This window comes from Hemitrygon akajei, chromosome 11 (genome assembly GCF_048418815.1).
Source record: "Hemitrygon akajei chromosome 11, sHemAka1.3, whole genome shotgun sequence".
NCBI lineage: Eukaryota > Metazoa > Chordata > Chondrichthyes > Myliobatiformes > Dasyatidae > Hemitrygon > Hemitrygon akajei.
Genome location: NC_133134.1, coordinates 127,266,534 through 127,290,075, shown reverse-complemented (window position 1 = coordinate 127,290,075; position 23,542 = coordinate 127,266,534). Strand labels below are relative to the sequence as shown.

Below are 23,542 nucleotides of genomic sequence, written 5' to 3'. Positions count from 1 at the left end.
ACCAGGTTCATGAACAGTTATTACCCTTCAACCATCAGGATCTTTAACTTTAGCGGGGTTTTTGTTTCTCCTTACTATAAAAATTTGCAGTCTTTTTTTTTCTCTATGATTTGCCAAGAGGAGTTGTGGTTTCTTGTTTATATACAATAGCTCAATATTATATTTATTTGACTTTGACAGAATATATTCTTTTGTTGTTTCTACCTTTTTTGTATTATGTGTTTGCTATAACTTCTCCTCTGATGTGTATCTTTTTTTTGTTGAAAAAATCAATAAAAAAGATTGAAAATGAGGATCTTTAACTAGGAGGGATTACTTCACTCACCCCAACATTGAACTGTTTCCACAACCAAAGGACTCACTTTCAAGACTCTTCTTCTCATGTTGTCAATACTTATTAATTATTATTAGTTTTTATTTCCTATTTGTCATTGGACAGTTTGTTGCCTTCTTCACATTGGTTGTCTGTCAGTTTTGTTATGCAGTTTTTCATTGATTTATTGTGGTTTTTTGTACTTACAGTGAAAGTACACAAGAAAATGAATGTCAGGACAGTATATGGGGACACCCATGTACTTTGACAATAAATATACTTTGAACTTTGCTTGCTGATCTTTACTGGTTACTATTACAGAAAACACTCATTTTTTTCTTTCTAATCCTTCTATGGTCAAACCTCCCCTCTTTGCTTAAAATGTTTTTCTATCTCAACAAACCTGCAAAATCAAAATCAGAATCAGGTTTATTATTCCGGCCATTTGTCGTGAAATTTGTTAATTAAGCAGCAGCAGTTCAATGCAATATATGGTAATATGGAAAGAATAAATAAATAAAGAAATATTTGGACTCCTCCAATTACAGAATTTTACAAGTTTCAAATTTCATAATTGATCATTTCTTTAGCTGTCACAAATGTAAGTCTGGAATTACTCAAGAATTTGGGTTACAGGGTGAGGTTAGACAATCTAAGGTTTTTTCCCCTCTATTTCGTGTAAGGGACTAAGAGTGATAGAACCACAGAATCATAGAACATTACAGCACAGTACAGCCCTCCATGTTGTGCTAACCCATATAATCCTTTAAAAAAAAGTACTAAACCCACACTACCCCATAACCCTCCATTTTTCTTTCATCCATGTGTCTGTCCAAGAGGCTCTTAAATACCCCTAATGTTTTAGCCTCCACCACCATTCCTGGCGAGTCATTCCAGGCACTCACAACCCTCTGTGTTAAAAAACTTACCCTTGATGTCTCCCCTAATCTTCCCTCCCTTAATTTTGTACATATGCCCTCTGGTATTTGCTGTTGGTGCCCTGGGAAACAGGTACTGACTATCCACCCTACCTATGCCTCTCATAATCTTGTAGACCTCTATCAAGTCCCCTCTCATTCTTCTACGCTCCAAAGAGAAAAGTCCCAGCTCTTCTAAGCTTGCTTCATATGACTTGTTCTCCAAACCAGGCAACATCCTGGTAAATCTCCTCTGCACCCTCTCCATAGCTTCTGCATCCTTCCTATAACGAGGTGACCAGAATTGAACACAATACTCTACATGCGGTCTCACCAGAGATTTGTAGAGTTGCAACATGACCTCTCTACTCTTGAACTCAATCCCCGTTAATGAAGCCTAGCATCCCATAGGCCTTCTTAACTACCCTATCAACCTGTGCAGTGACCTTGAGGGATGTATGGATTTGAACCCCAAGGTCCCTTTGTTCATCCACACTCTTAAGTAACTGACCATTAATCCTGTACTCAGTCTTCTGGTTTGTCCTTCCAAAATGCATCACCTCACACTTGTCCGGATTGAATTCCATCTGCCATTTTTCTGTCCAATTCTGCAGCCTGTCTGTATCCTCTTGTAACCTTCGACCACCCACAACTCCTCCAATCTTTGTGTCATCTGCAAACTTACTCACCCATCCTTCTGCCTCTACATCCAGGTCATTTATAAAAATCACAAATAGCAGGGGTCCCAGGACAGATCTCTGCAGCACTCCACTAGTCACCAACCTCCAGCCAGAATACTTTCCTTCCAAAACTACCCTCTGCTTTCTTCCTTTAAGCCAATTTTTTGTCCGAACAGCCAAGGTTCCACTTATCCCATGCCTCATGACTTTCTGGATGAGTCTCTCATGAGGGACCTTGTCAAATGCTTTGCTAAAGTCCATGTAGACCACATCCAGTGATGGAGCCAGTCAGGATGCTCTCAATCCTGCCCCTATAGAAAGTTCTTAGAATTTGGGGGGCCATACCAAACTTCTTTAGCCATCTGAGGTGAAAGAGGTGCTGTTGTGCCTTTTTCACCACACAGCCGGTATGTAAAGACCATGCGAGATCCCATTGTCTATTGAGGTTTACAGGTGTACCTAATAAAGTGGCCACTGAGTGCATATACAAGCTCTTGTTGAATGAGAAGGTAAGGGAACTCCATCGTAGAACCATAGAACATTACAGCACAGAAACAGGCCTTTTGGCCCTTCTTGGCTGTGCCGAACCATTTTTCTGCCTAGTCCCACTGACCTGCACCTGGACCATATCCCTCCATACACCTCTCATCCATGTACCTGTCCAAGTTTTTCTTAAATGTTAAAAATGAGCCCGCATTTACTACTTCATCTGGCAGCTCATTCCACACTCCCACCACTCTCTGTGTGAAGAAGCCCCCGCAATGTTCCCTTTAAACTTTTCCCCCTTCACCCTTAACCCATGTCCTCTGGTTTTTTTCTCCCCTAGCCTCAGTGGAAAAAGCCTGCATGCATTCACACCTGTAATTCTGTGAACACGCCTGCATTCACATCATATAAACAACAACTTTTTAAAAGCATACTGTATCTCATTGTCATAATTAGCTTGAGCTCTGAACATGGCATCAAGCAGAAGGGCTTTCATATTGATTTTATATTGCTTACTGTTGACCAGGAAGACACTATTCCAAGATAAAGTGTCACACACGCTTACGTTGGTATGTGCAGCGGAAAGAAAACTTAAAAGGAACTTAAAAACTTAAAGTTAAAAAGGAACTTTCAGGCAAGGTTATTACTTTAACAAGTGATAATGCATTCTATTACCAGTATTGTTAATACAGTGCTTCTTATTTCATTTAGAATAATTGTGTTTTATTATCTTCCGTGCATGAAATCAAAGTGACCTTGAACATTGCAAGAAATCTGATTTGTGTGTGAAGCACCGAATAATGAAATGATCAACTCCAAGGAAAACAAGGCTTTGTGACATTGTACAAAAGTTTTAATGTCCACCAACTGCAATGCCAGCATTTGTGGCTTTATTTAACTGCTAATTGATAAACCTAATGGCATTGTCAATACTGGTATTATAACAAGCAGAAACTCACAAAGTTCAGTTTTAAAAGAATATGATAATGTCACTCTGAAGGAGTGTATCGGACACAAGGATAGTTTTTAAGATGGGGCACTAACTGAGATCCCAGTTAACTCCCAAGTGGATGTAAAAAGACAGCATAACTAATGCTCTCACCATAGAATGACCTGCTGTTAATTTAATTATACAGAGTAAAATTTTGTTCAGGACTAACATGTTTACCTTAGAGTTGTCAATTGTGGCTGAAAGTCTTGCAGAAACTATAATCATACAACATCTTCAAACATTATAGCATTTATCAATTAAAATGTTTAACATAAATTTATTATCAAGGCACATATACTGTACATCACTATTTACTGTCTTGAGTTTCATCTTCTTGCTGGCATTCACAGTAAATACCAATAGAATCAATGAAAAAAATGCACACAAAGACAGACAAGCAACCAATGTGTAAAAGTCAACAAACTGTGCAAATACAAAAAGAGAAATAATTAAAAGAACAGTAATAAATAAATAAACATCGAGAACATGATTTGTAGAGTCCATAGGTTGTGAAACCAGTTCAGTGTTGGAGTGAGTGAAGTTATCCCCTCTGGTACAAGTGCCAGGTGGTTGAGGGAAATAAATGTTGCTGAACTTGGTGGTGTGGGACTTGAGGCTCCTGGACATTCTTCCTGATGGTAACAGCAGGAAAGGAGCATGACCCCAGATGGTGGCGATCCTTGATGACAGATGCTGCTTTCCTGCAATAGTGTTCCATGTAGATGAGCTCAACGGTGCGGAGGACTTTACCTGTGATGAACTGGGCCATACCCACTACTTTTTATAGGCTTTTCCATTCATGGGCTTTGGTGTTTCCATAGCAGGCCGTGATGCATTTAGTACATACACTGTTCACCGTACATCTACAGAAGTTTGTCAAACTTTTAGATAACATTCCAAGTCTTCGCAAACTTCTAAGATGCATTACCATGCTGTCTTTGTAATTGCAGTTATGTGCTAGACCCAAGTCAGATCCCATGAAATGATAATGCTGGGGATTTTAAAACTGGTGATGACCCCCACTTCTGAAGTCAGTAATCAGCTTCTTGGACTTGCTGACATTGAATGAGAGTTTGTTGTTGTGGCACCACTCAGTCCAATTTTCAGTCTCCTTCCAAAATGCTAATTCGTAACCACTTTGATTTGGCCAACAACAGTGGTGTCAGCAGCAAACTTAAATATGGTTTTCAAACTGTACTTAGCCTTACAGACTATGACACTAGTTTGTTCCTTCTCTCTCTTTGTTTCTATCTTTACAGGAAGAGTTGGTTTCACCAGTAAACCATTGATGAAATGGGAAGAAGTAAGATTTGAATACTAAATCCCACACCAACATTGCTCATGCTCTGCCTATTTATTTGTTTATTTTTTGTTTTATTTGTTTACTTTTCCTAATTGCTTGCACAATTTGTTCTATTTCCCCCTCCCCCCAGCACATTGGGTGTTTGACAGTCTTTGTTGTGAGTTCTTTTAGTAGGTTCTACTGTGTTTCTTGGTTCTGTGGCTGCCTGCAAGAAGACAAATCTCAACATTGTATGTGGTATACATACTTTGATAAATGTACTTTGAACTTAACGAACGTAACCCCAGAAACACGCCTGTTTCTGTCACATAATGATGCTGGGAAACTAATTACAAAATAGAGAAAATCTGTAGATGCTGGAGACGGGGGGATCTAATAGGAGAGGACAGAAGATCATGGAAGAAAGAAAAAGGTGGAGGAGCACCAGAGGGAGGTGATGGGCAGGTAAGGAGATAAGGTGAGAGAGGAAAATAGGAATGGGGAATGGTGAGGGGAGGGTGCGAAGAACATTACCAAAAATTCAAGAAATCAATGTTCATGCCATCAGGTTGGAGGCTATTCGAATGGAATACAAGATGCTGCTCCTTCAACCTGTGTGTAGCCTCATGATGACAGTGGAGGACACCATGGATGGACATGTCAGAATGGGAATGGGAAATGGAATTAAAATGGGTGCCACTGGGAGATCCCGCTTTTTCTGGTGGATGATACGTAGGTGTTCGGCAAAGCAGTCTCCCAATCTGCATTGGGTCTCACCGATATACAAGAGGCTGCCACACTCAGGTTGGAGGTGCAACATCTTATATTCTGTCTGGGTAGCCTCCAACATGATGGCATTAACATCGATTTCTCTAACTTCCAGTAATGCCTCCCAGTTCTTTAGTCCCCACCTCCATTTCCCTCTCTCACCTTATCTCCTTGCCTGTCCATCACCTTCCTCTGATGTTCTTCCACCTTTTTCCTTCTTCCATGGCCTTCTGTCCTCGCTTATTAGATTCCCTCTTCTCCAGCCCTGTATATCTTTCAACTATCAACTTCCCAGCTCTTTACTTCATCCTTCACCCACCCAGTTTCACATATCACCTTGTGTTTCTTCCTCCACTCCCTTCTAACTCTGATCCTTCATCTTTTTTACTCCAGTCTTGCAGAAGGGTTTCAGCTCAAAACATCAACTATACTGGCCTGCTGAGTTCCTGCAGTATTTTGTGTGTTGCTGAAAAATGAATTCATGTCTTTATATTGAATAGACAAGATTACTGCATTACGCTTTTTACCTTCCAAAGCAAACTTCAACTTATTCTGAATACCACTACTCGACTTTAACTAAAACCAGGATGAGAGAGCATGTCACTTCCATCCTAACTACTCTGCAATAGCTTCCTGTATCTTTTACAATTGATTTTAAAGTTTTTAAAGCTCTCAGTGAGACCAAAGTACATCACAAAATTGCTTTCATTTTTCACCTTCTCCAGCTCCCACATTTTCCTCCACTGGTCTCTTAAATTTAAGTAACTTCCATCAACAGAATATTAGCTGGTCAACATTTTTAAAACTACACTCCTAAACTGGGGAATTTAATACTTAAAACTATAAGGGATGCAGACTCAGTTGACATTATTAAAAGGCCAACTCAAAACATATTAATTTAACCTTGCTTTGAACTATCATCATTTTACAATGGGATAAAGTTTGGACTTTATCTCATTTTAAAGCACTTTGAACTACATTGCTTGAATAAAAAGTGCTCTATAAATAAGTTATTATTAAAATGAGGAAGGATTCTCAGAGGCAATTAAGGATAAATATTAAAAATTGGGCTTATCCATACGCCACTCATAAATGAAAATAGAGTCAGAGAGTCATAAAAATGTACTGCACAGAAACAAACCCTTCAGCCCATCTAGTCTATGTGAATCATTTAAACTGTCTACTCCTATCAATGTTATAAATTGAGGGTCTTGAAAATGCAGCATTTCTGGCTCAAGCTTCAGCACTCCATTACCTCATCTGTCATGGAAGAGATGGATGAGGGGGATACAGGTACATGTACACCACTGCACAGTAGTTTGTAGTCTTTTTGCAGTCAACAATTCCAGTCTTTATATTTCATTTTATTTTTTATATATTTGAGAATGCCAACTCTATTAGATTCAATAAATATAAAAGGAAATTTGTTTCAATTAAATAAATTGACGGATTGCATGAAGGTTGGTGTTTCAGCAATTTTGGTATTGCACTGCCCCCTAAAGGAACATACTGTCATGAACTGATTTCAAACATAAGCAACCTTGTGGGACACCAATTTTGAGAATAATCATGATGGAGTTGTATCCTTACTGATTGCGGTTGGTTGGTTGGTTGGTCAGGAAGTCAATGATCCAGTTGCAGAGAGAGGTGCTGAATCCCAAATCTACAGGTTTGGAGAGGAGTTTGCTGGGAATTATCATATTGAAGGCTATACTCATCCAAAGATAAGTATAAAGCCAGGGAGAAGGCATCTGCTGTAGACTTGTTTCAACCATGGACAAATTACCGTACCATGGGATGAGGTTTTCTGGGAGGCTGGAATTAACGCATACCATGACCAGTCTCTCAAAGTACCTCATGATGGCAGCTATCAGAGCCATCAGATGGTAGTCATTAAGGCACGTTACCTTGTTTTTCCTTAGGTACCAGGATCATAGCATTCTTCTTAAAGCAGGTGGGAAGCTCAGAATGAAGCAGGGAGAGGTTAAAGAAGTGTACAAATACCCTGCCAGCAGACTGGCCCAGGATCAAAGGATACAGCTAGGGACACCATTCAGGCCAGATGTTTTCTGCAAGTTCACTCTCAGAACGAATGACCTCATGTTCAAAATGGTGAAAGTGCATTGATTATTTTTGTATCAAAATAATTTTTATACATAATAAAAATTATTTACAAGAATAAACTGTGCAATTCCTTTTTATTTTTATGTTTATAGACAATGTGTTAAGTAGTGTTCCATTACATTTCTTAAGACCATAAGGACTGATGCCACTCATGTCGCCCCCGGGTCACTTCTGTAATGATTGAAGGACTTCCTCATCCAACCTGCCCCCCCCTATCTGGTAGTGTAACAACTTTGTACTGTGGTCCCTTCCCATCCAGCCCTAGTGGGGTGCCTGCACCAGCTTTGGCACAGCCCCCAGCACGTACTCCAGTTGGCAGCATTCCATTGGAGGCTGTCAGGGTGGGTGGTGACATTTTATTTCTCCTCTGTTCAAAACGCACAGCATGGTAAGGGTTATCCTGATATTCACACAGTGGCAGTGACCCGGGATCAATTCCGTTGCTGTCTGTAAGCAGGTTGTATGCTCTCTCCATGATTGCAGGAGCTTCCTCCAGGTGCTCCAGCTTCCTCCAAAATTTGAAAGATGTATGGGTTAGTAGGTTAATGGCTCACATGGGTTTAAATAGAGCAGTGCAGTCTCGTTGGGTTGGAAGGAAATGATCCATGCTTGATATCCGAATAAAAATAAAATTTGCGTGGAATGTGTTAAGCTCTTCAGGAAGGGCTGTATCACTGTCTGGTATGGAGGGGCTACTGCACAGGACCAAAAGAAGCTTCAGAAGGTTGTAAATCTTGCCAGCGATGTACAATTTTAAATTGAATTAGAGAGTGATTGGCACAGATCGAAGAAGAGTTAACCAACTTCAAATTCCGCAACCAATCTTCTATTATCATGGTCATGTTAAGCTCTCTCTCCCAATCTTGCTTAATCTTAAGTGAAGGGTAAGTATGCTGTTGTAACAATAAATTATAAATTTTCCCAATAAAACCCTTCACTAAAGGATTCATTTTTAAAATAATACCTAACAGGTCAGAATCTTGTACATATGGAAAACTACTCAAGTATTTTTGTAAGAAGTGTCTGACAAGAAGATATTGCAGGAAATGTGAATATGAGAGAGAGTATTTAGTTACTAATTTCTCAAAAGACATCATTCGGCCATCCTGGAACAGATCCATGAAGGAATAAACCCCTTTATTCCTCCAAAAAAGAAAGGTAGGATCACTTAATGAAGGTTTAAATAAATACTTTCAATAAATTAAACTAAAAAGTTTAATTTTTTTTAAGATTAAAAAAGTTACGAAACTGGAAACAAATTCGTAATGACTGCGTAATCACAGGATATGAATTTAAATTAGTAATTTTGGCCAGTTGTACAGGTAAAGAAGCTCCTAATAATGAAGTTAAGTGAAACTGTTTCACAGCATTCAATTCCAAATCAGTCCAAGGCGGTCATTCATCTCTATCAGCCCAATATAACCAAAAACACATATAACATATATTGACAGACCAATAATACATTCTTAAATTAGGCAAAGCAAGACCTCCATCTCTTTTAAAAATGTTTTCTTATGTTGATAGTTAGTGTGACAGAAGTAAAACCGAGACAGCTACATTGACACATATATTTTGGTCGTGTTCTGAACTGAAACATTTTTGGAAGTTTATTTTCTCTACAAATTTTAAAGTTTTAAAAATTAATTTACAACCTAATAAAGTGACAGTTTTATTTGGTATAGTCCTTCAATATACTCACGGTATTTCTCTGTCAGATCAATATGTAATTGCATTTGTTACATTATTGGCCTGAAGGGCTATTTTGTTGAAATGGAAAGATGTTTCTGCTCCTACTTTGATACAATGATTCTCTCAGGTGATAACCATAACATATAACCATATAACCATATAACGATTATAGCATGGAAACAGGCCATCTCGGCCCTTCTAGTCCGTGCCGACGCTTACTGTCACCTAGTCCCACCTACCTGCACTCAGCCCATAACCCTCCATTCCTTTCCTGCTCATATACCTATCCAATTTTTTTTTTAAAATGATAAAAATCGAACCTGCCTCTACCACTTCTACTGGAAACTCGTTCCATACATCTGCCACTCTCTGAGTAAAGAATTTCCCCTTGTGTTACCCCTAAACTTTTTCCCCTCAACTCTCAACTCATGTCCTCTTGTTTGAATCTCCCCTACTCTCAATGGAAAAAGCCTATCCACGTCAACTCTGTTTATCTCCCTCATAATTTTAAATACCTCTGTTATGTTATGCCTTAGTTTGGAGGAAATCAGAAGTCGAACTTTCGATCTTTGATTTAATTTTGAGAAAAGGTGGGGTTCATTTGCCCACTACTATCATTTGATTTGAGTTAACTAATATGGCTTCCTTCCAATTTTTTTTTAAAAAGAGGATTTGAGTTGGCGGATTGATATTTTTTTCTATGGAAGCTTGTATGATGTATAGCTCCGGGGTTGTGCTCCCAATGAGTTTTTCTTTATTTTTTTCAGTTAGTAGGGGTTCTTTTTTTCCCTTCTTTTTCTTTCAAAAAAAATATTCTTAACACTTTATTTTCTCTTATTATTATTGATATATTGCTTACCTTTATTAATCAGTTATTTGCTAATTTAATTCTTTATTGTATATAAAGACATACTGATTTAATGTATCTTTTGTTTTGCTAATCTTCAATAATAATTAATAAAAAGATTTTTTAAATGAAATGCAGATCTAGTCAGCTCCATCTTGGGCACTAGCCTACAAAGTACCCAGGACATCTTCAGGGAGCGGTGTCTCAGAAAGGCAGCGTCCATTATTAAGGACCTCCAGCACCCAGGGCATGCCTTTTTCTCTCTGTTACCATCAGGTAGGAGGTACAGAAGCCTGAAGGCATACACTCAGCGATTCAGGAATAGCTTCTTCCCCTCTGCCATCCAATTCCTAACTGGACATTGAAACTTTGGACACTACCTCACTTTTTAAAAAAAATATACAGTATTTCTGTTTTTGCATATCTAAAAAAAATCTATTCAGTACACCTAATCAATTTACTTATTTATTATTGTTTTATTTTATTTATTATTTTTTCTCTCTCTCTTCTATATTATGTATTGCATTGAACTGCTGCTGCTAAGTTAATAAATTTCATGTCACATGCCAGTGATAATAAACCTGATTCTGATTCTGCAATGTTGTCAGCAATACTGCCTGACTTTCTTCTGTAGCCTGTTCGAAGATGTAAGCCATGCCACAACTGAAGGCTGGTCTGGTCTGAATTTAGATGGGCATTCTCTCTTGGCATCCTTGATAGAAGTTGATAGATACGGAAACATAGAAAACCTACAGCACAACACAGGCCCTTCGGCCCACGATGCTGCGGCGAACATTTACTTACTTTAGATATTACCTAGGGTTACCCATAGCCCTCTACTTTTCTAAGCTCCATGTACCTATTCAGGAGTCTCTTAAAAGACCTTACCGCCTCCACCACAGTCGCCGGCAGCCCATTCCTTGCACTCACCACCCTCTGCATGAAAGAACTTACCCCTGACATCTCCTCTGTACCTACTCTCCAACACCTTAAAACTGTGCCCTCTCATGTTAGCCATTTCAGCCCTGGGAAAAAGCCTCTGACTATCCACACGTTCAATGCCTCTCATCATCTTATACATCTCTATCAGGTCACCCCTCATCCAACGCCGCTCCAAGGAGAAAAGGCCAAGTTCATTCAACCTATTCTCATAAGGCATGTTACCCAATCAAGGGAACATCATTGTAAATCTCCTCTGCACCCTTTCTATAGTTTCCACATCCTTCCTGTAGTGAGTTACTGAGCACAGTACTCCGAGTGGGGTCTAACCAGGGTCTTATAAAGCTGTAACATTACCTCTCGGCTCTCAAACACAATCCCACAGTTGATGAAGGCCAATGCACCATTGCCTTCTTAACAACACAGCCAACCTACGCAGCAGCTTTGAGTGTCCTATGGATTCAGACCCCAAGATCCCTCTGATCCTCCACACTGCCAAGAGTCTTACCATTAATACTGTATTCTGCCATCATATTTGACCTACCAAAATGAACACTTTTCTGGGTTGAACTCCATCTGCCAATTCTCAGCCCAGTTTTGCATTCTATCGATATCCCACAGTAACCTCTGACAGCCCTCCACACTATCCACAACATCCCCAAACTTAGTGTCAAAAAGTTGTATCTCAATTTCTTGTAAGGGTCAGGGTCCAAGACTTCAGTATGGAGTGGATCTCCCAGTTTGCACATTGTTTCGGATTTAAGAACATCCAGATTGCTCTCTTTGGTACACAGTCCTCAAGGTATAAAGAGGGACTAGGATCAACTATGGAGCTTCATTTAAAGGCATGACGATACTATCACTGAAGGAATGAATGCAAGAATGCAACAGTTATACATTTTATAAAATGATAAAAATGACCTACCTGTACCTAACAGGAGAAGGACAGAAATAAATATGAAATCATATGAAATCACACGTCTGAAGTTTGGAAGCAGTTTAGAATTCAACAAAAATGTTGAATTAAGACAGCAAAAGATAGTGTATTGAGAGTAAACTTGTAAGAAAAATCAAAGTGGAAAAATGTCACAAGTATTTAAAAAGATAAAGATTAAGGTAAACATAGGTCCAGTGGGGTCAGAAATGGGAGAACTTATAATGGGGAATGAAGAAATAATAGAGCAACTAAGCATGGATGTTGGCTCTGGACTCACAAAAGAGGACACAAGTAATTTCCAAGAAATACTTGACAACTAAGTGAGTAATAAAAAGAATTAAAATAAATCAACAATAGTAAAACCAAAGCATGCTGGAGAAATTAATGGCATGGAAACTTAGGTCAGATAATTTGCAACCTGTACTAAAAAGTTGTCATGAAAATAGTAGATGCATTTGATTTTTGCCTTTCAAAATTCTATGGATTATTAAATAGTTTCTATAGATTAGACAAGGGTAAATGCAATCCCAGTATTTTTAAAAAGGAAGGAGAGTTAAAAATCAGGGAGATGCAGATTATTTGGCTTAACAACAACAGCTGGGAAAATTTTAGTGTGCTATAAAGGATATGATGGTAGAACACTTACAAAATATAAATTACAGACAAAGTCAGTACAAGTTCATATAAGAGATGGAGGATTTTTGAAAATACACTCATTAGGCCATTACCTAATAAAGTAGCCACTGAGTGTATGTTCATGGTCTTCTGCTGCTGTAGCCCATCCACTTCAGTCATCCATTTGTAGGTTGGACACATGCTTTTTTTTGCACACCACTGTTCTAATACATAGTTATTTGAGTTATTGTCACCTTCCTGTCAACTAGAACCAGTCTGGCCAATCTCCTCTGGCCTCCCTAAATTTAACAAGCTGTCTTCGCCCTTAGAACTGCTGCTCACCGGATGGGGTTTTTTTTTTGGTTGTTTTTTGCACCTTTCTTTGTAAACTCTTGAGACTGTTGTGCATGGAAGTTCCAGGAAACCAGCAGTTTGAGATACTTAACCACCCTGTCTGGCATCAACAATCATTCCTCAGTGACATAACAGTATTGCATAGAAAATTAATCAAGGGATTGTGAGAAATATACTGGCATGGACGGAAAATTGGTTGATAGATAGGAAACAGAGTAGGAGATAGACTTTTTTTTAGGGGTGGCACGAGTAAATGTGTGCAATAACTACGGATCTAATCAAGACCGGCTAATCCTGGATGGCATCAAGCTTTGTGAAAATTGTTGGGGCTGAACTTATCCAGGGAACTGGAGTGTATTCCATCATACTTCTAACTTATGCCTTTGGAATGTCACTAAGCAAGTTAGTCACTAGTGCTAATCTGCTCTAATATCCACAGTATCTGCCTGACTGGTTCAGTTGAGCTGATTAGTGGTGACCCCAAGATGATGTTGGAGAGAGATTTAGTGATGGCACGGTGGCAAGAGGAGGTGATTGTAGAGATGATCACTGCAGCACAGAAATTACTTGCCACATATAGCGTCATACTACAAGTATACAGAGCAAATCAGCATAGATACCGGCTCTTAAGCCCAAAAAGATGATGCAAATTGTGTTGCCCACACAGCCTGCCCCAATTTTCTGCATTCAGCCCATACACCATCCCAGCATGTACCTAACCAAAAGTTTAAATTATACTAGTGCACCTACCTCAACCACTTCCTTTGGCATTTCATTCCACATATTCACCACACACTGGATGACAAGGTTTCTCCTCAAGATCCCTTTTAAAACCTTCCCCTCTCATCCCAAATCTATGCCCTAGTTATGGTATCCCCTACCTTTTGAAAAAGACTGTTACCATCCACCTTGTCTACGTCTCTCAACCATAAACATTTCTACAAAATCAGCCCTCATTCAAAGTCAAAGTAAATCTATTATCAAAGTCTGTATACATCATCATATACTACCTTGAGGTTCATTTTCTTCCATGCATTTATAGGAAAATAATTAAATACAATAGAATTTATGAAAAACTATACACAAAGACTGACAAAGAACAAATGTGCAAAAAAAGAAAAGCTGTGCAAGTAAAGAGAAATACTGAAAACATCAGTTATAGAGTCAATGAAAGTGAGCCTGTAGGTTGTAGAATCAATTCAGAATCGTGGAGAGTGAAGTTATCCATGCTGGTTTAATAAGCCAGATAATAACTGTTCCTAGACCTAGTGGTGTGAGACTTAAAGCTCCTGTACCTCCTGCTTGATGGTATGAGTGAGTAGAGGGCAAGAACTGGATGTGGGGGTCCTCAATGATGAATGCTGCTTTCTTGTTTCAGTGCTCCTTGTAAATGTGCTCAATGATGGTGAGGACTTTGCCTGTGAAGGACTGGGTTATATTGATCACTTTCTGGAGACTTTTGCATTCCTAGGCATTGGTGTTTCTACACCAGCCCATGAATCAACTAGTTAGGATACTCTCCACTTTGAAGTTTGCCAAAGCTTTAGGTGACATGCTGAACCTATACAAACATCCAAGAAAGGAGAGGTGCTGTTATGCCTTCTTTGTGATAGCATTTGCATCCTGATCCCTGGGCAGATCATCCGATAGGTTTACACCAAGGAATTTAATGTTACTGATCCCCTCCACCTCCGGCCTCCTAATGAGGACTGGCTCATTGACCTCAGGCTTCTTCCTCATGCAATCATTCTCCAACATACCAAGAAATAAAGACCGAGCCTCTCCCTATAACTCAGGCCCTCTAGCCTTACAACATCCTCAGTTTTTGTGTACATTTTCCAGTTTAACATCTTTTCTACAACAAGGTGCCAAAAACTGTATACAGTATTCCAAGTGTGACCTTACCTACAACTTATACAGCTGCAACATAATGTTTCAACTCCTATACTCAATACCCTGCCTGATGAAGATTTGACTTTGCGGGCTAACATTCCAAAAGGCATTACCTCACATTAATCTGTACTGAAAACTGTTTGCCACTCTGGCCCTACTTCCCTAACTGATTAAGATCGCCTTTTAATCTACACTATACAATCTTCCTCGCGATTAACAACACCTCCTAATTTTGTGTCACTTGCAAACTTACCAATCAAATCTTGTGTATTCACATCCAAAGCATTTATATAAGTAATTAATAATAAGGGTCTTGAACCTTTAGTCACTGGCCCCCATTCCGAGAAACAAGCTTCAACCGCCAACCTCACTTCCTACCTCCAAGCCAATTTTGAATCCACCCAAATCATTTTTCCTAGAATCCATGGGACATAACATTCCAGATCTGCCTCCCATACCGAACCATGTGAACAGTATTGCAGAAGTCCAAATAGACAACATCTACTACCCTACCCTTGTCTACCTTTATTGGTTACTTCTTCAAAAACATTGAAAACTTCTTCACATATGACTTTACATGCATAAAACCATGCTGACTCCTCTTAATCACACTCTGCCTGGCCACATTAATCACTTAATTTCTGAATGTTGTCTAGGTTTTACAAGATCATTACATCAGATCCTCAAATGAAGAGTTTATACCAAATTTGGCCTGCACTGTGCTGATGGGCTGAAAGCAGAGCTACACTGAAAATGCCTGTTACTAGCATTGGAACAATAAAACCCCACCACACCTCAAATTAGAGTGTTATAAGGCCCTCAGACATTTCCTACTTATTTATCTACTCTGAAATTTTGCGGGCCAGCCTCTGTGATTCTAATCTCCTCAACTTTTTGCTCACCCAAAACTCTGCTGCCTGTAGCTGAACTTGCTTAGAGTCTTGTTCACCCCTTCTTGACCTCGTCATCTTCACCACGCTTTCTCCAAATGGCCAGTCCATCTCTGCAATTTCTCCAGCACCTTAAGACTCCTCGATCTCTGTGCTGCTCTAATCCTGGTGCTGTGCACACTTGCACCACTGGTGATTGTGCTTTTATCTGCCCCCAGAACTTACGTCCTAAAGCTTCTCTCCCTTTCCTCTTTTATTGAATATCCATTACTGCTAAATTTTTGACCTGAATCAATACCTTTCTGTAATTTGATGTTCTTTTGTTATTATATTTTCATAAGGTGATTTACAAATGCAATTTTTCATGATTATTCCTCCCCCCCCCCAACCGAAGTATTTCCCATTAAGAGGACAGAGTACATAAAGGTTTGAACTACTTTTGCTATTGTCCCTCCTATCCAATAATACATTCTTATTGGTTGGCTCTTTAATCAGGCAACAAGATTTTGAATCAAACCTGCCTTCAGTTATTTTGGCCCCATACACGCACCATCAAGGGTTACTACTCAGGAACCTACTACTAAGCTGGCTGAGATCTCCAAATTTAAATGAGGCCAAGTGCTGCCACACAGATGATATTTCTAATCACAAAGCTATTAGACGACCTATTTACCTCAGAGCATATATTGTGATTATTTTGATGATCAGCATTCACTCAGTATTTGTGCTCAGAAGTGAATTATGTAGAGAAACTTGTTTGGTAAGTCAACTTTAATAATCCCTGTGCACTGTTTTGTTCTCATTGTTTAAGAAGGTCATATTTTATGAATTCATTATTGTGTAAAAACTTGCAACCAATCACCAATAGTTCTTTAATAACTCAGACCTTTGATTTGGATGCATATCATATATTGGTTTCCTGTTATCGCTTAACATGTTATTTAGCAACCTGAGCCACATCAAAATACTTGTAAGATGCACACAAAATCTACTGCTGTTGTGAAAAAAAATGAAACTCTGCTGATCTCGTCCATCACTGGAACTGCACCACCTGTCACTTTGCAGGACAATAAGAGAGAGTAGCAAATATATAGTACATTAGTTAATATTGTAGAAAAATCAAGAAAAACAAAATAGTAAAAGTAGAATTCACAGTTGTCATTCCAGGGCCAAGACATTTTGATTTATATTCTAGATATGTGAAGGAAAACCTTGTTTCAAACTTCCCTTTATTCTTCCAAATCGCACCAATCTCTACCTCCCAAAATATCACATTATTTTTGGCAGATCAGATAACTAAACACAACTTCAGGTTAATGAACTAGTTTTTTAAAAAAAATCAAGATATTGCATTAACATTACAGTAACTTTATTAATGTTCCAATGTTAACTCAATTTATTTTCCACTAACAGCTTAATTACTTAGATTTAATAAATTCACATGCATTTCACAAATTTCAGTTCAGTTGCAACCAAGAATGCAATACTAACAAGCACAGCTGAAAATGAAAACTATGCCATCGCTATTCCTTTTCAGAATCTAATAAAATCTGTTTGCCTTTTTTGTACCTGACATAGTCTGCGTCTGTGCGGTAATGGTACTTGTAGCGGTCTGAGTCTGGGTTGCTGATGTCGTTGCCTCTGCCACAAACTGAACAGAATTTGAGCCTGCAGCTGTACCCAGATGGCAGCCATTTTGCTTGTGGGCCACAAACGTATCTAACGTGTTGTACTGTTGCTTGCAGATGCCACAAATGTGGATATCAGCACTCACTTCTACTAACACGGTGGCCCCTGGAGAAACTACATAAAAAGAAGAAATTAGGGTACAAAGCAAAACAAAAGATTTATTCTCCCTTTTCTATACAGTTGTTCTCCTTGGTCTAAGCCAACATGGAAACCAGCAGTCTTAAATGCTAACACAAGGAAATCTGCAGATGCTGGAAATTCAAGCAACACACACAAAATGCTGATGGAACACAGCAGGTCAGGCAGCATCTATAGGGAGAAGCACTGTCAACGTTTCGGGCCGAGGCCCTTCGTCCTGACAGTGCTTCGCCCTATAGATGCTGCCTGGCCTGCTGTGTTCCATCAGCATTTTGTGAGTCTTAAATGCTTTTAATTTTCTTCAAGAATACATTTTGTTAGACAATTAATAAGTACTATACACAATAGTCTAAAAAAAATCTAGAACATAGAACTGTACAACATAGTACAGGCCCATCAGCCCACAATGTTTTGCCGTCCTTTTAAACCACATTAAGATCACTCTAACCCGTGCCCTCCCACACAGCCCTCCAGTTTTCATACATTTATATGAAAATAGACCTTAAATCTCCCAGCTGGATCTGCCTCTACCACCACCCTTGGCATTGCATTACAGACACTTACCACACTCTGTGTAAACAAATTTACTTCCAACATCCCCATATATACTTTACTCTAATCACTTTAAAAGTATGACATCATGTTATCCATTGCCACCCTGGGGAAAAGAGTCTAACTGTCGTCTCTATGCCTCTCATCACTTTATCTCGAAAGCAGAGACCAACCACCACGAGTGGTGCAAGTGGAGCCTATGCAAGATTAAGGAAATGAGACTTTGAAGACCACGACCTACAGGTCCAAACAAAACATTTGGGTCTATAGAGCAGTCATTCTTCCGACATTACTGTATGAAGCCGAATCATGGGCCACCTACAGCAGACAGCTTCAAGTCCTGGAACAATACTACCAAGGACACTTAGAAAAGATTTTCGCAGATTCGCCGGAAGGACAGACTCACAAATACCAGCATGCTGGAGGAGGCCAATATGGACACCATTTCCACCACAATAAGCAACACCAACACCTCCCCAAACAGAACCTTTACTCCCAGTTAAAGAAAGGTCAGCAAGCCCCTGGCAGGCAAAGGAAACACTTCAATGACAACACCAAATTCAGCCCAAAAAAAATTCAACATTATATCTAAAACATGCTAAGATATTGCACTCAAAAGATGCACTCAATAAGAAATCTGTGCAAGGAGCTGTGCTACATGAGAGCAAGCTCCACTGCGCCCTTAGCGAGCAAGCTGTAGTTGCGAAAGGAACAAATGAACAACCAAAAGACACAACCACTACTTACTCTTGCCCACACTGCACCAGGATGTGTGAATCGCAGATCAAATGCAGTCTAAACCTTCTGAAAATTAAAGTAAACAGCATCCACCAATTCTTGTCCACACTGCTTGTTATTTCCTCAAAGAATTCTGACAGCTCCATCAGGCAAGATTTTCCCTTAAGGAATCCATGGTAACTTTGGCCTATTTTATCATTTGTCCCCAAGTAACCCGAGACTTCATCCTTAACATTCAACTCTAACATGCTCCCAACCACTGAGGTGAGGCTAACTGGCCTATAATTTCCTTTTTCTGCCTCCCTCACTTCTTGAAGAGTGGAGTGACATATGCAATTTTCCAGTCCTCTAGAACCATGCTAGAATCTACTGATTCTTGAAAGATCATTACTAATGCCTCTTTAACTACGTCTTTCCTAGTACCTAGTGTGTACTTCATCTGGCCCAGGTGACCTATCCAGTACTTTCAGACCTTACGGCTTCCCAAAGACCTTCCCCCTAATAACTCACTTCTTCTCCCAGACACTCTCGAACTTCCAGCATACTGTTAGTATCTTCCACAGTAAAGATGGATGCACCTCCACCAATCTTTATATCATCTGCAAACTTGGCCATAAAATCAACTTCGTCATCCAAATCATTGACATATAACATAAAGTGAAGTGGTGCCAACACCAACCTCTCAAACTTCCACAGACTGCTAGTATTTTCCACAATGAAGACAAATACAAAATACTTACTTAGTTCATCTGCCAGTTCCTTTAGCTAGGGGACCTTGCCTACCACTGTATATTGATCATAGCTTTATAATAATTTTACCATAAATAAAGAGTATAGATATAGTGTAATTGATGGGAGGTTTAGAGTGGCTATGTTGTAGTACCTTCTCACCTAGAGGATAGTGGAATCTGGAACACACCATCTGAAAAGATGACAGGCAAGTATTTTCACAACATTTAGGAAATATCTATACAAACATTTTAATCCCCAAGGCACGGTAGGCGATACACCTAGCAGTATGATGGGGATTAGTATAGATAGGTACTTGATGATCAGCAGGGACAGGCTGAGTAGAGAACACACCATTCTGGTTCTAATACTAGGCAATGAACTTGGTCAGGTGACAGATCTCTCAGTAGGAGAGCATTTTTGAGACAGTAACCTCAACTTCCTGACCTTTAGCATAGCCCTTGGACAGGGTTAGGAACAGATTGTATGGGGAAGGGAGGAGAATGATGCTATTAGACAGGAACTTGGTAGTGTATATCTGGAACAGATATTCTCAGGGAAGCCGGGAGGTTGTTTAGGGAGCACTTACCTGGTGTTCTGGATGCGTTTGTCCCATTGAGATTGGGAAAGGATGACAGGGTGAAGGAACCATGAGAGAACAAGAGAGGTAGAACATTTAGTCATAAGGATAGAAGGAAGCATGCTTAAGGTTTAGGAAGCAAAAATCAGGAAGAGCTCTTGAGAATTATGAGGTAGCCAGGAAGGAGCTAAAGAAGGGACAGAGAGCTAGAAGTGGACATGAGAACATGAGAAGGCCTTGGCAAGTAGGATTAAGGAAATCCCCAAGGAGTTCTTCACATGTGCCACACATGAGACTACATAACAAGAACCCATGGTGTTACAAGAAAGATACTAGCATGAATAGCGGATTGGCTGATTGGCAGGAGACAAAGTGGGAATAAAGGGAGTCTTTTCTGGTTGGATGCTGGTGACTAGTGGTGCTCAGTAGGGGGTCGGTATTGGGACCGCTTCTTTTTACATTATATTACATGATTTGGATAACAAAAATGATGGCTTTGTGCCCAAGTTTGTGGATGATACAAAGATAGCTGGAGGAACAGGTAGTGTTGAGGAGGCCGCAGGAATTCGACATGTTAGGAGAATGGGCAAAGAAGTGGCAGATGGAATACGATGTCAATAAGTGTATGGTCATGCACTTTGCAAGAAGGAACAAAAGAGTAGCCCATTTTCTAAGCCGGCAGAAAGTTCAAAAATACGAGTTGCAAATGGACTTGGGCATCCTCATGCAGGTTCCCTGAAGGTTAACTTGCAAACCGAGTCAGTGATGAGAAAGGCAAATGCATTGTTAGTATTCATTTTATGATGGCTAGTATATAAAAGCAAGGATGTAATGCTGAGGCTTTATAAGGCACTGGCGAGGCTTCACCTGCAGTATTGTGAGCAGTATTTGGCCCATTATCTAAGAAAGGATGTGCTGACGTTGGAGAAGGTTCAGAGGAGGTACACGAGAATGATTCTGGGAATGAAAGGATTACCACATGAGGAGCGTTTGACGTCTGTAGTCACTGGAATTAAGAAGGATGATGTGGGAGGGGAATCTTATTGAAACCCCTCAAATGTTGAAAGCCTGAAGAGACTGGATGCGAAGATGTTTCCTACAGTGGGGGAGTCTAAGACCAGAGGGTACAGTCGCAGAATAGAGAGATGTTCATTTAGAACGGAGATGAGAAAATATTTCTTTAGTCAGAAGATGGTAATTCGTTGCCACAGGCACCGTGGAGGCCAGGTCATTGGGAGAAAATGAAGTGGAGATTGATTGATTCTTGATCAGTCAGGGCATGAAAGGTTACGGGGAGAAGGGGGTTCAGAGAGAAAATGGATCAGGTATGATGAAATAGCAGAGCAAAATCAATGGGCCAAATGGCCTAATTCTGCTCCTCTCTCTTATGGTTTTAAAGAAATGAATGAACACTCAGTATCAGCCTGCTTGGTTAAAGACATTGCTGTTCTGACCAACTCAAGAACCTCACGCTATGTCAGTGCAGCCTCAGCATCAGAATCAGGTTTAATATCACTGGAATATCTGGCAAAATTTGTTGTTTTGGGGCAGCAGTACATTGCAATACATAATAATGAACCTACAAATCACAATAAGAATTATATATTGAAATTAAACTAAATAAGTAGTACAAAAAAGGAGCAAAAACTAACAAGGTAGTGTTCATGGGTTCATTGTCCATTCAGAAATCTGATGCAGAGAGGAAGAAGCTCTTCCTGAAGCATTGAGCGTGTGTCTTCAGGCTCTTGTACCTCCTCCTTGATGGAAACAATGAGAAGAGAGCATGTCCAGGCTGAAGGGGGTCCTTCATGACAGATGCCATCTTTTTGAGGCATCATCTTTTGAAGATGTCCTTTATGCTGGGGAGGCTAGTGTCCATGATGTAACTGGCTGACTTTATATCCTTCTCCAGCTTTTTCTGATCCTATGCAGTAACCCCTCCATACCAGACGTTGATGCAACCAGTTAAAATGCTCTCCAAGGTACATTTGCAGATATTTACCAGAATCTTTGGTGACATACCAAGTCTCCTCAAACTCCAATTAAAATATAGCCACTGTTGTGTCTTCATCACAATTGCATCAATATCCAGGAGAGTCATCAAGGGGAACTGCCCATTGGTTATCGCCAAGGCTGGGGTGCGTAGAACTGTCAACAGCCGCAAGGCAGTGGGGCTGGACGGCACCCCAGTCCTTAAAGTGTGTGCTGAACAACTGGCTGGTGTGTTTACAGCCATCTTTAATCTCTCCCTTCCCCAATGTGTAGTGCCCTCCTGCTTTAAATCGCCCATTATTGTCCTTGTACCTAAGAAAACCAAGAGAACATATCTGAATTATTGGCACCCTGTTGCACCCATCTCAATCATAAGCAAGTGCTTTGAGAGGCTGGTTAAAAACTACATCTGCAGTATGCTACCACCCACACTGGGGTTCAGTCCTATCAACCTCAGAATCGAGCATAAAAAACATTTAGCTCATCTGGAGTAAGGCGGCGATGTTGGCTGTACTACTGCATTTCCTCTTGATGGCTTGCAGACCTTCCTTCTGCTAAATGCAGCTTTAAAGCCAGGACCAACAGGCTATGGGATAGCTTCTTTCTACAAGCCATTAGACTTGTAAATTCACGTCTGTGCATTGTGACGGAATCATAATGTAAAGATTTTTACTCCCTCACGTTGTGGGATGGATGGAAGATTTAAGTAAATTCTAATTCTAATGCTGAAACTGAAACTTCAGGTATTTGAAACTTCTCACCCTTTCCACCACTGATCCCTCGAAGAGGTTTGGCGTGTGTTCTCTCGACTTCCCTTCCTTGGTCTTATGATGACTGCAAGTCATTGATGCGACACCAGTCAACCAGCTGATCTATCTCATTCCTGTATGTCTCCTCATCACTATCTCAAATTTTGCCAACAATATTTGTGTCATCAGCAAATTTACAGATGGCATTTTAGCTGTGTCTAGCCACACAATCATGGCTGTAGAGAGTAGAACAGCAGATTAATCTTTGAGGTGCACTAGCATTGATTGTCTGCAAGGAGGAGACGTTATTTCCGATCCACACAGACTGTGGTCTCCCGGTGAGGAAGTCAAGGATCCAGATGCAGAGGGAGGTACAGACACCAATGTTTTGCATCTTGTTGACTGGTACTGAAGGTATGATTGTATTTAATGCTGAGTCTGATCAATAAACAGCAGCCTGACTTTTTTTTAAATTATTGCTAGTGTCCAGGTGATCTAAAGCCCAGCAGAGAACCAGTGAGATTGCATTCACTGTAGACCTATTGTGGCATAGGTAAATTGCAGCAGGTCCAGGTCCTTGCTTCGGCAAGAGTTGACTCTGGCCATGACCAACCTCTCAAAGCAGTTTGTCATGGTAGATGTGAGTGCAA

At 39.9% G+C, this 23,542-nt stretch overlaps 2 protein-coding genes across 2 annotated transcripts in view; one reads left to right on the top strand and one right to left on the bottom strand.

The window, feature by feature from the left end:
• The window catches only part of cyp24a1 (cytochrome P450, family 24, subfamily A, polypeptide 1), a 78,741-nt gene that overhangs the window by 3,523 nt on the left and 51,676 nt on the right, over positions 1-23,542 (top strand). The gene's annotated exons all lie outside the window — the stretch shown is intronic.
• The window catches only part of zfp64 (zinc finger protein 64 homolog (mouse)), a 50,477-nt gene that overhangs the window by 18,283 nt on the left and 8,652 nt on the right, over positions 1-23,542 (bottom strand). The window contains exon 2 of the mRNA XM_073061641.1: positions 17,295-17,528. Coding sequence (XP_072917742.1) covers positions 17,295-17,528 — 234 coding nt within the window. The remainder of the gene's footprint in view (positions 1-17,294; positions 17,529-23,542) is intronic.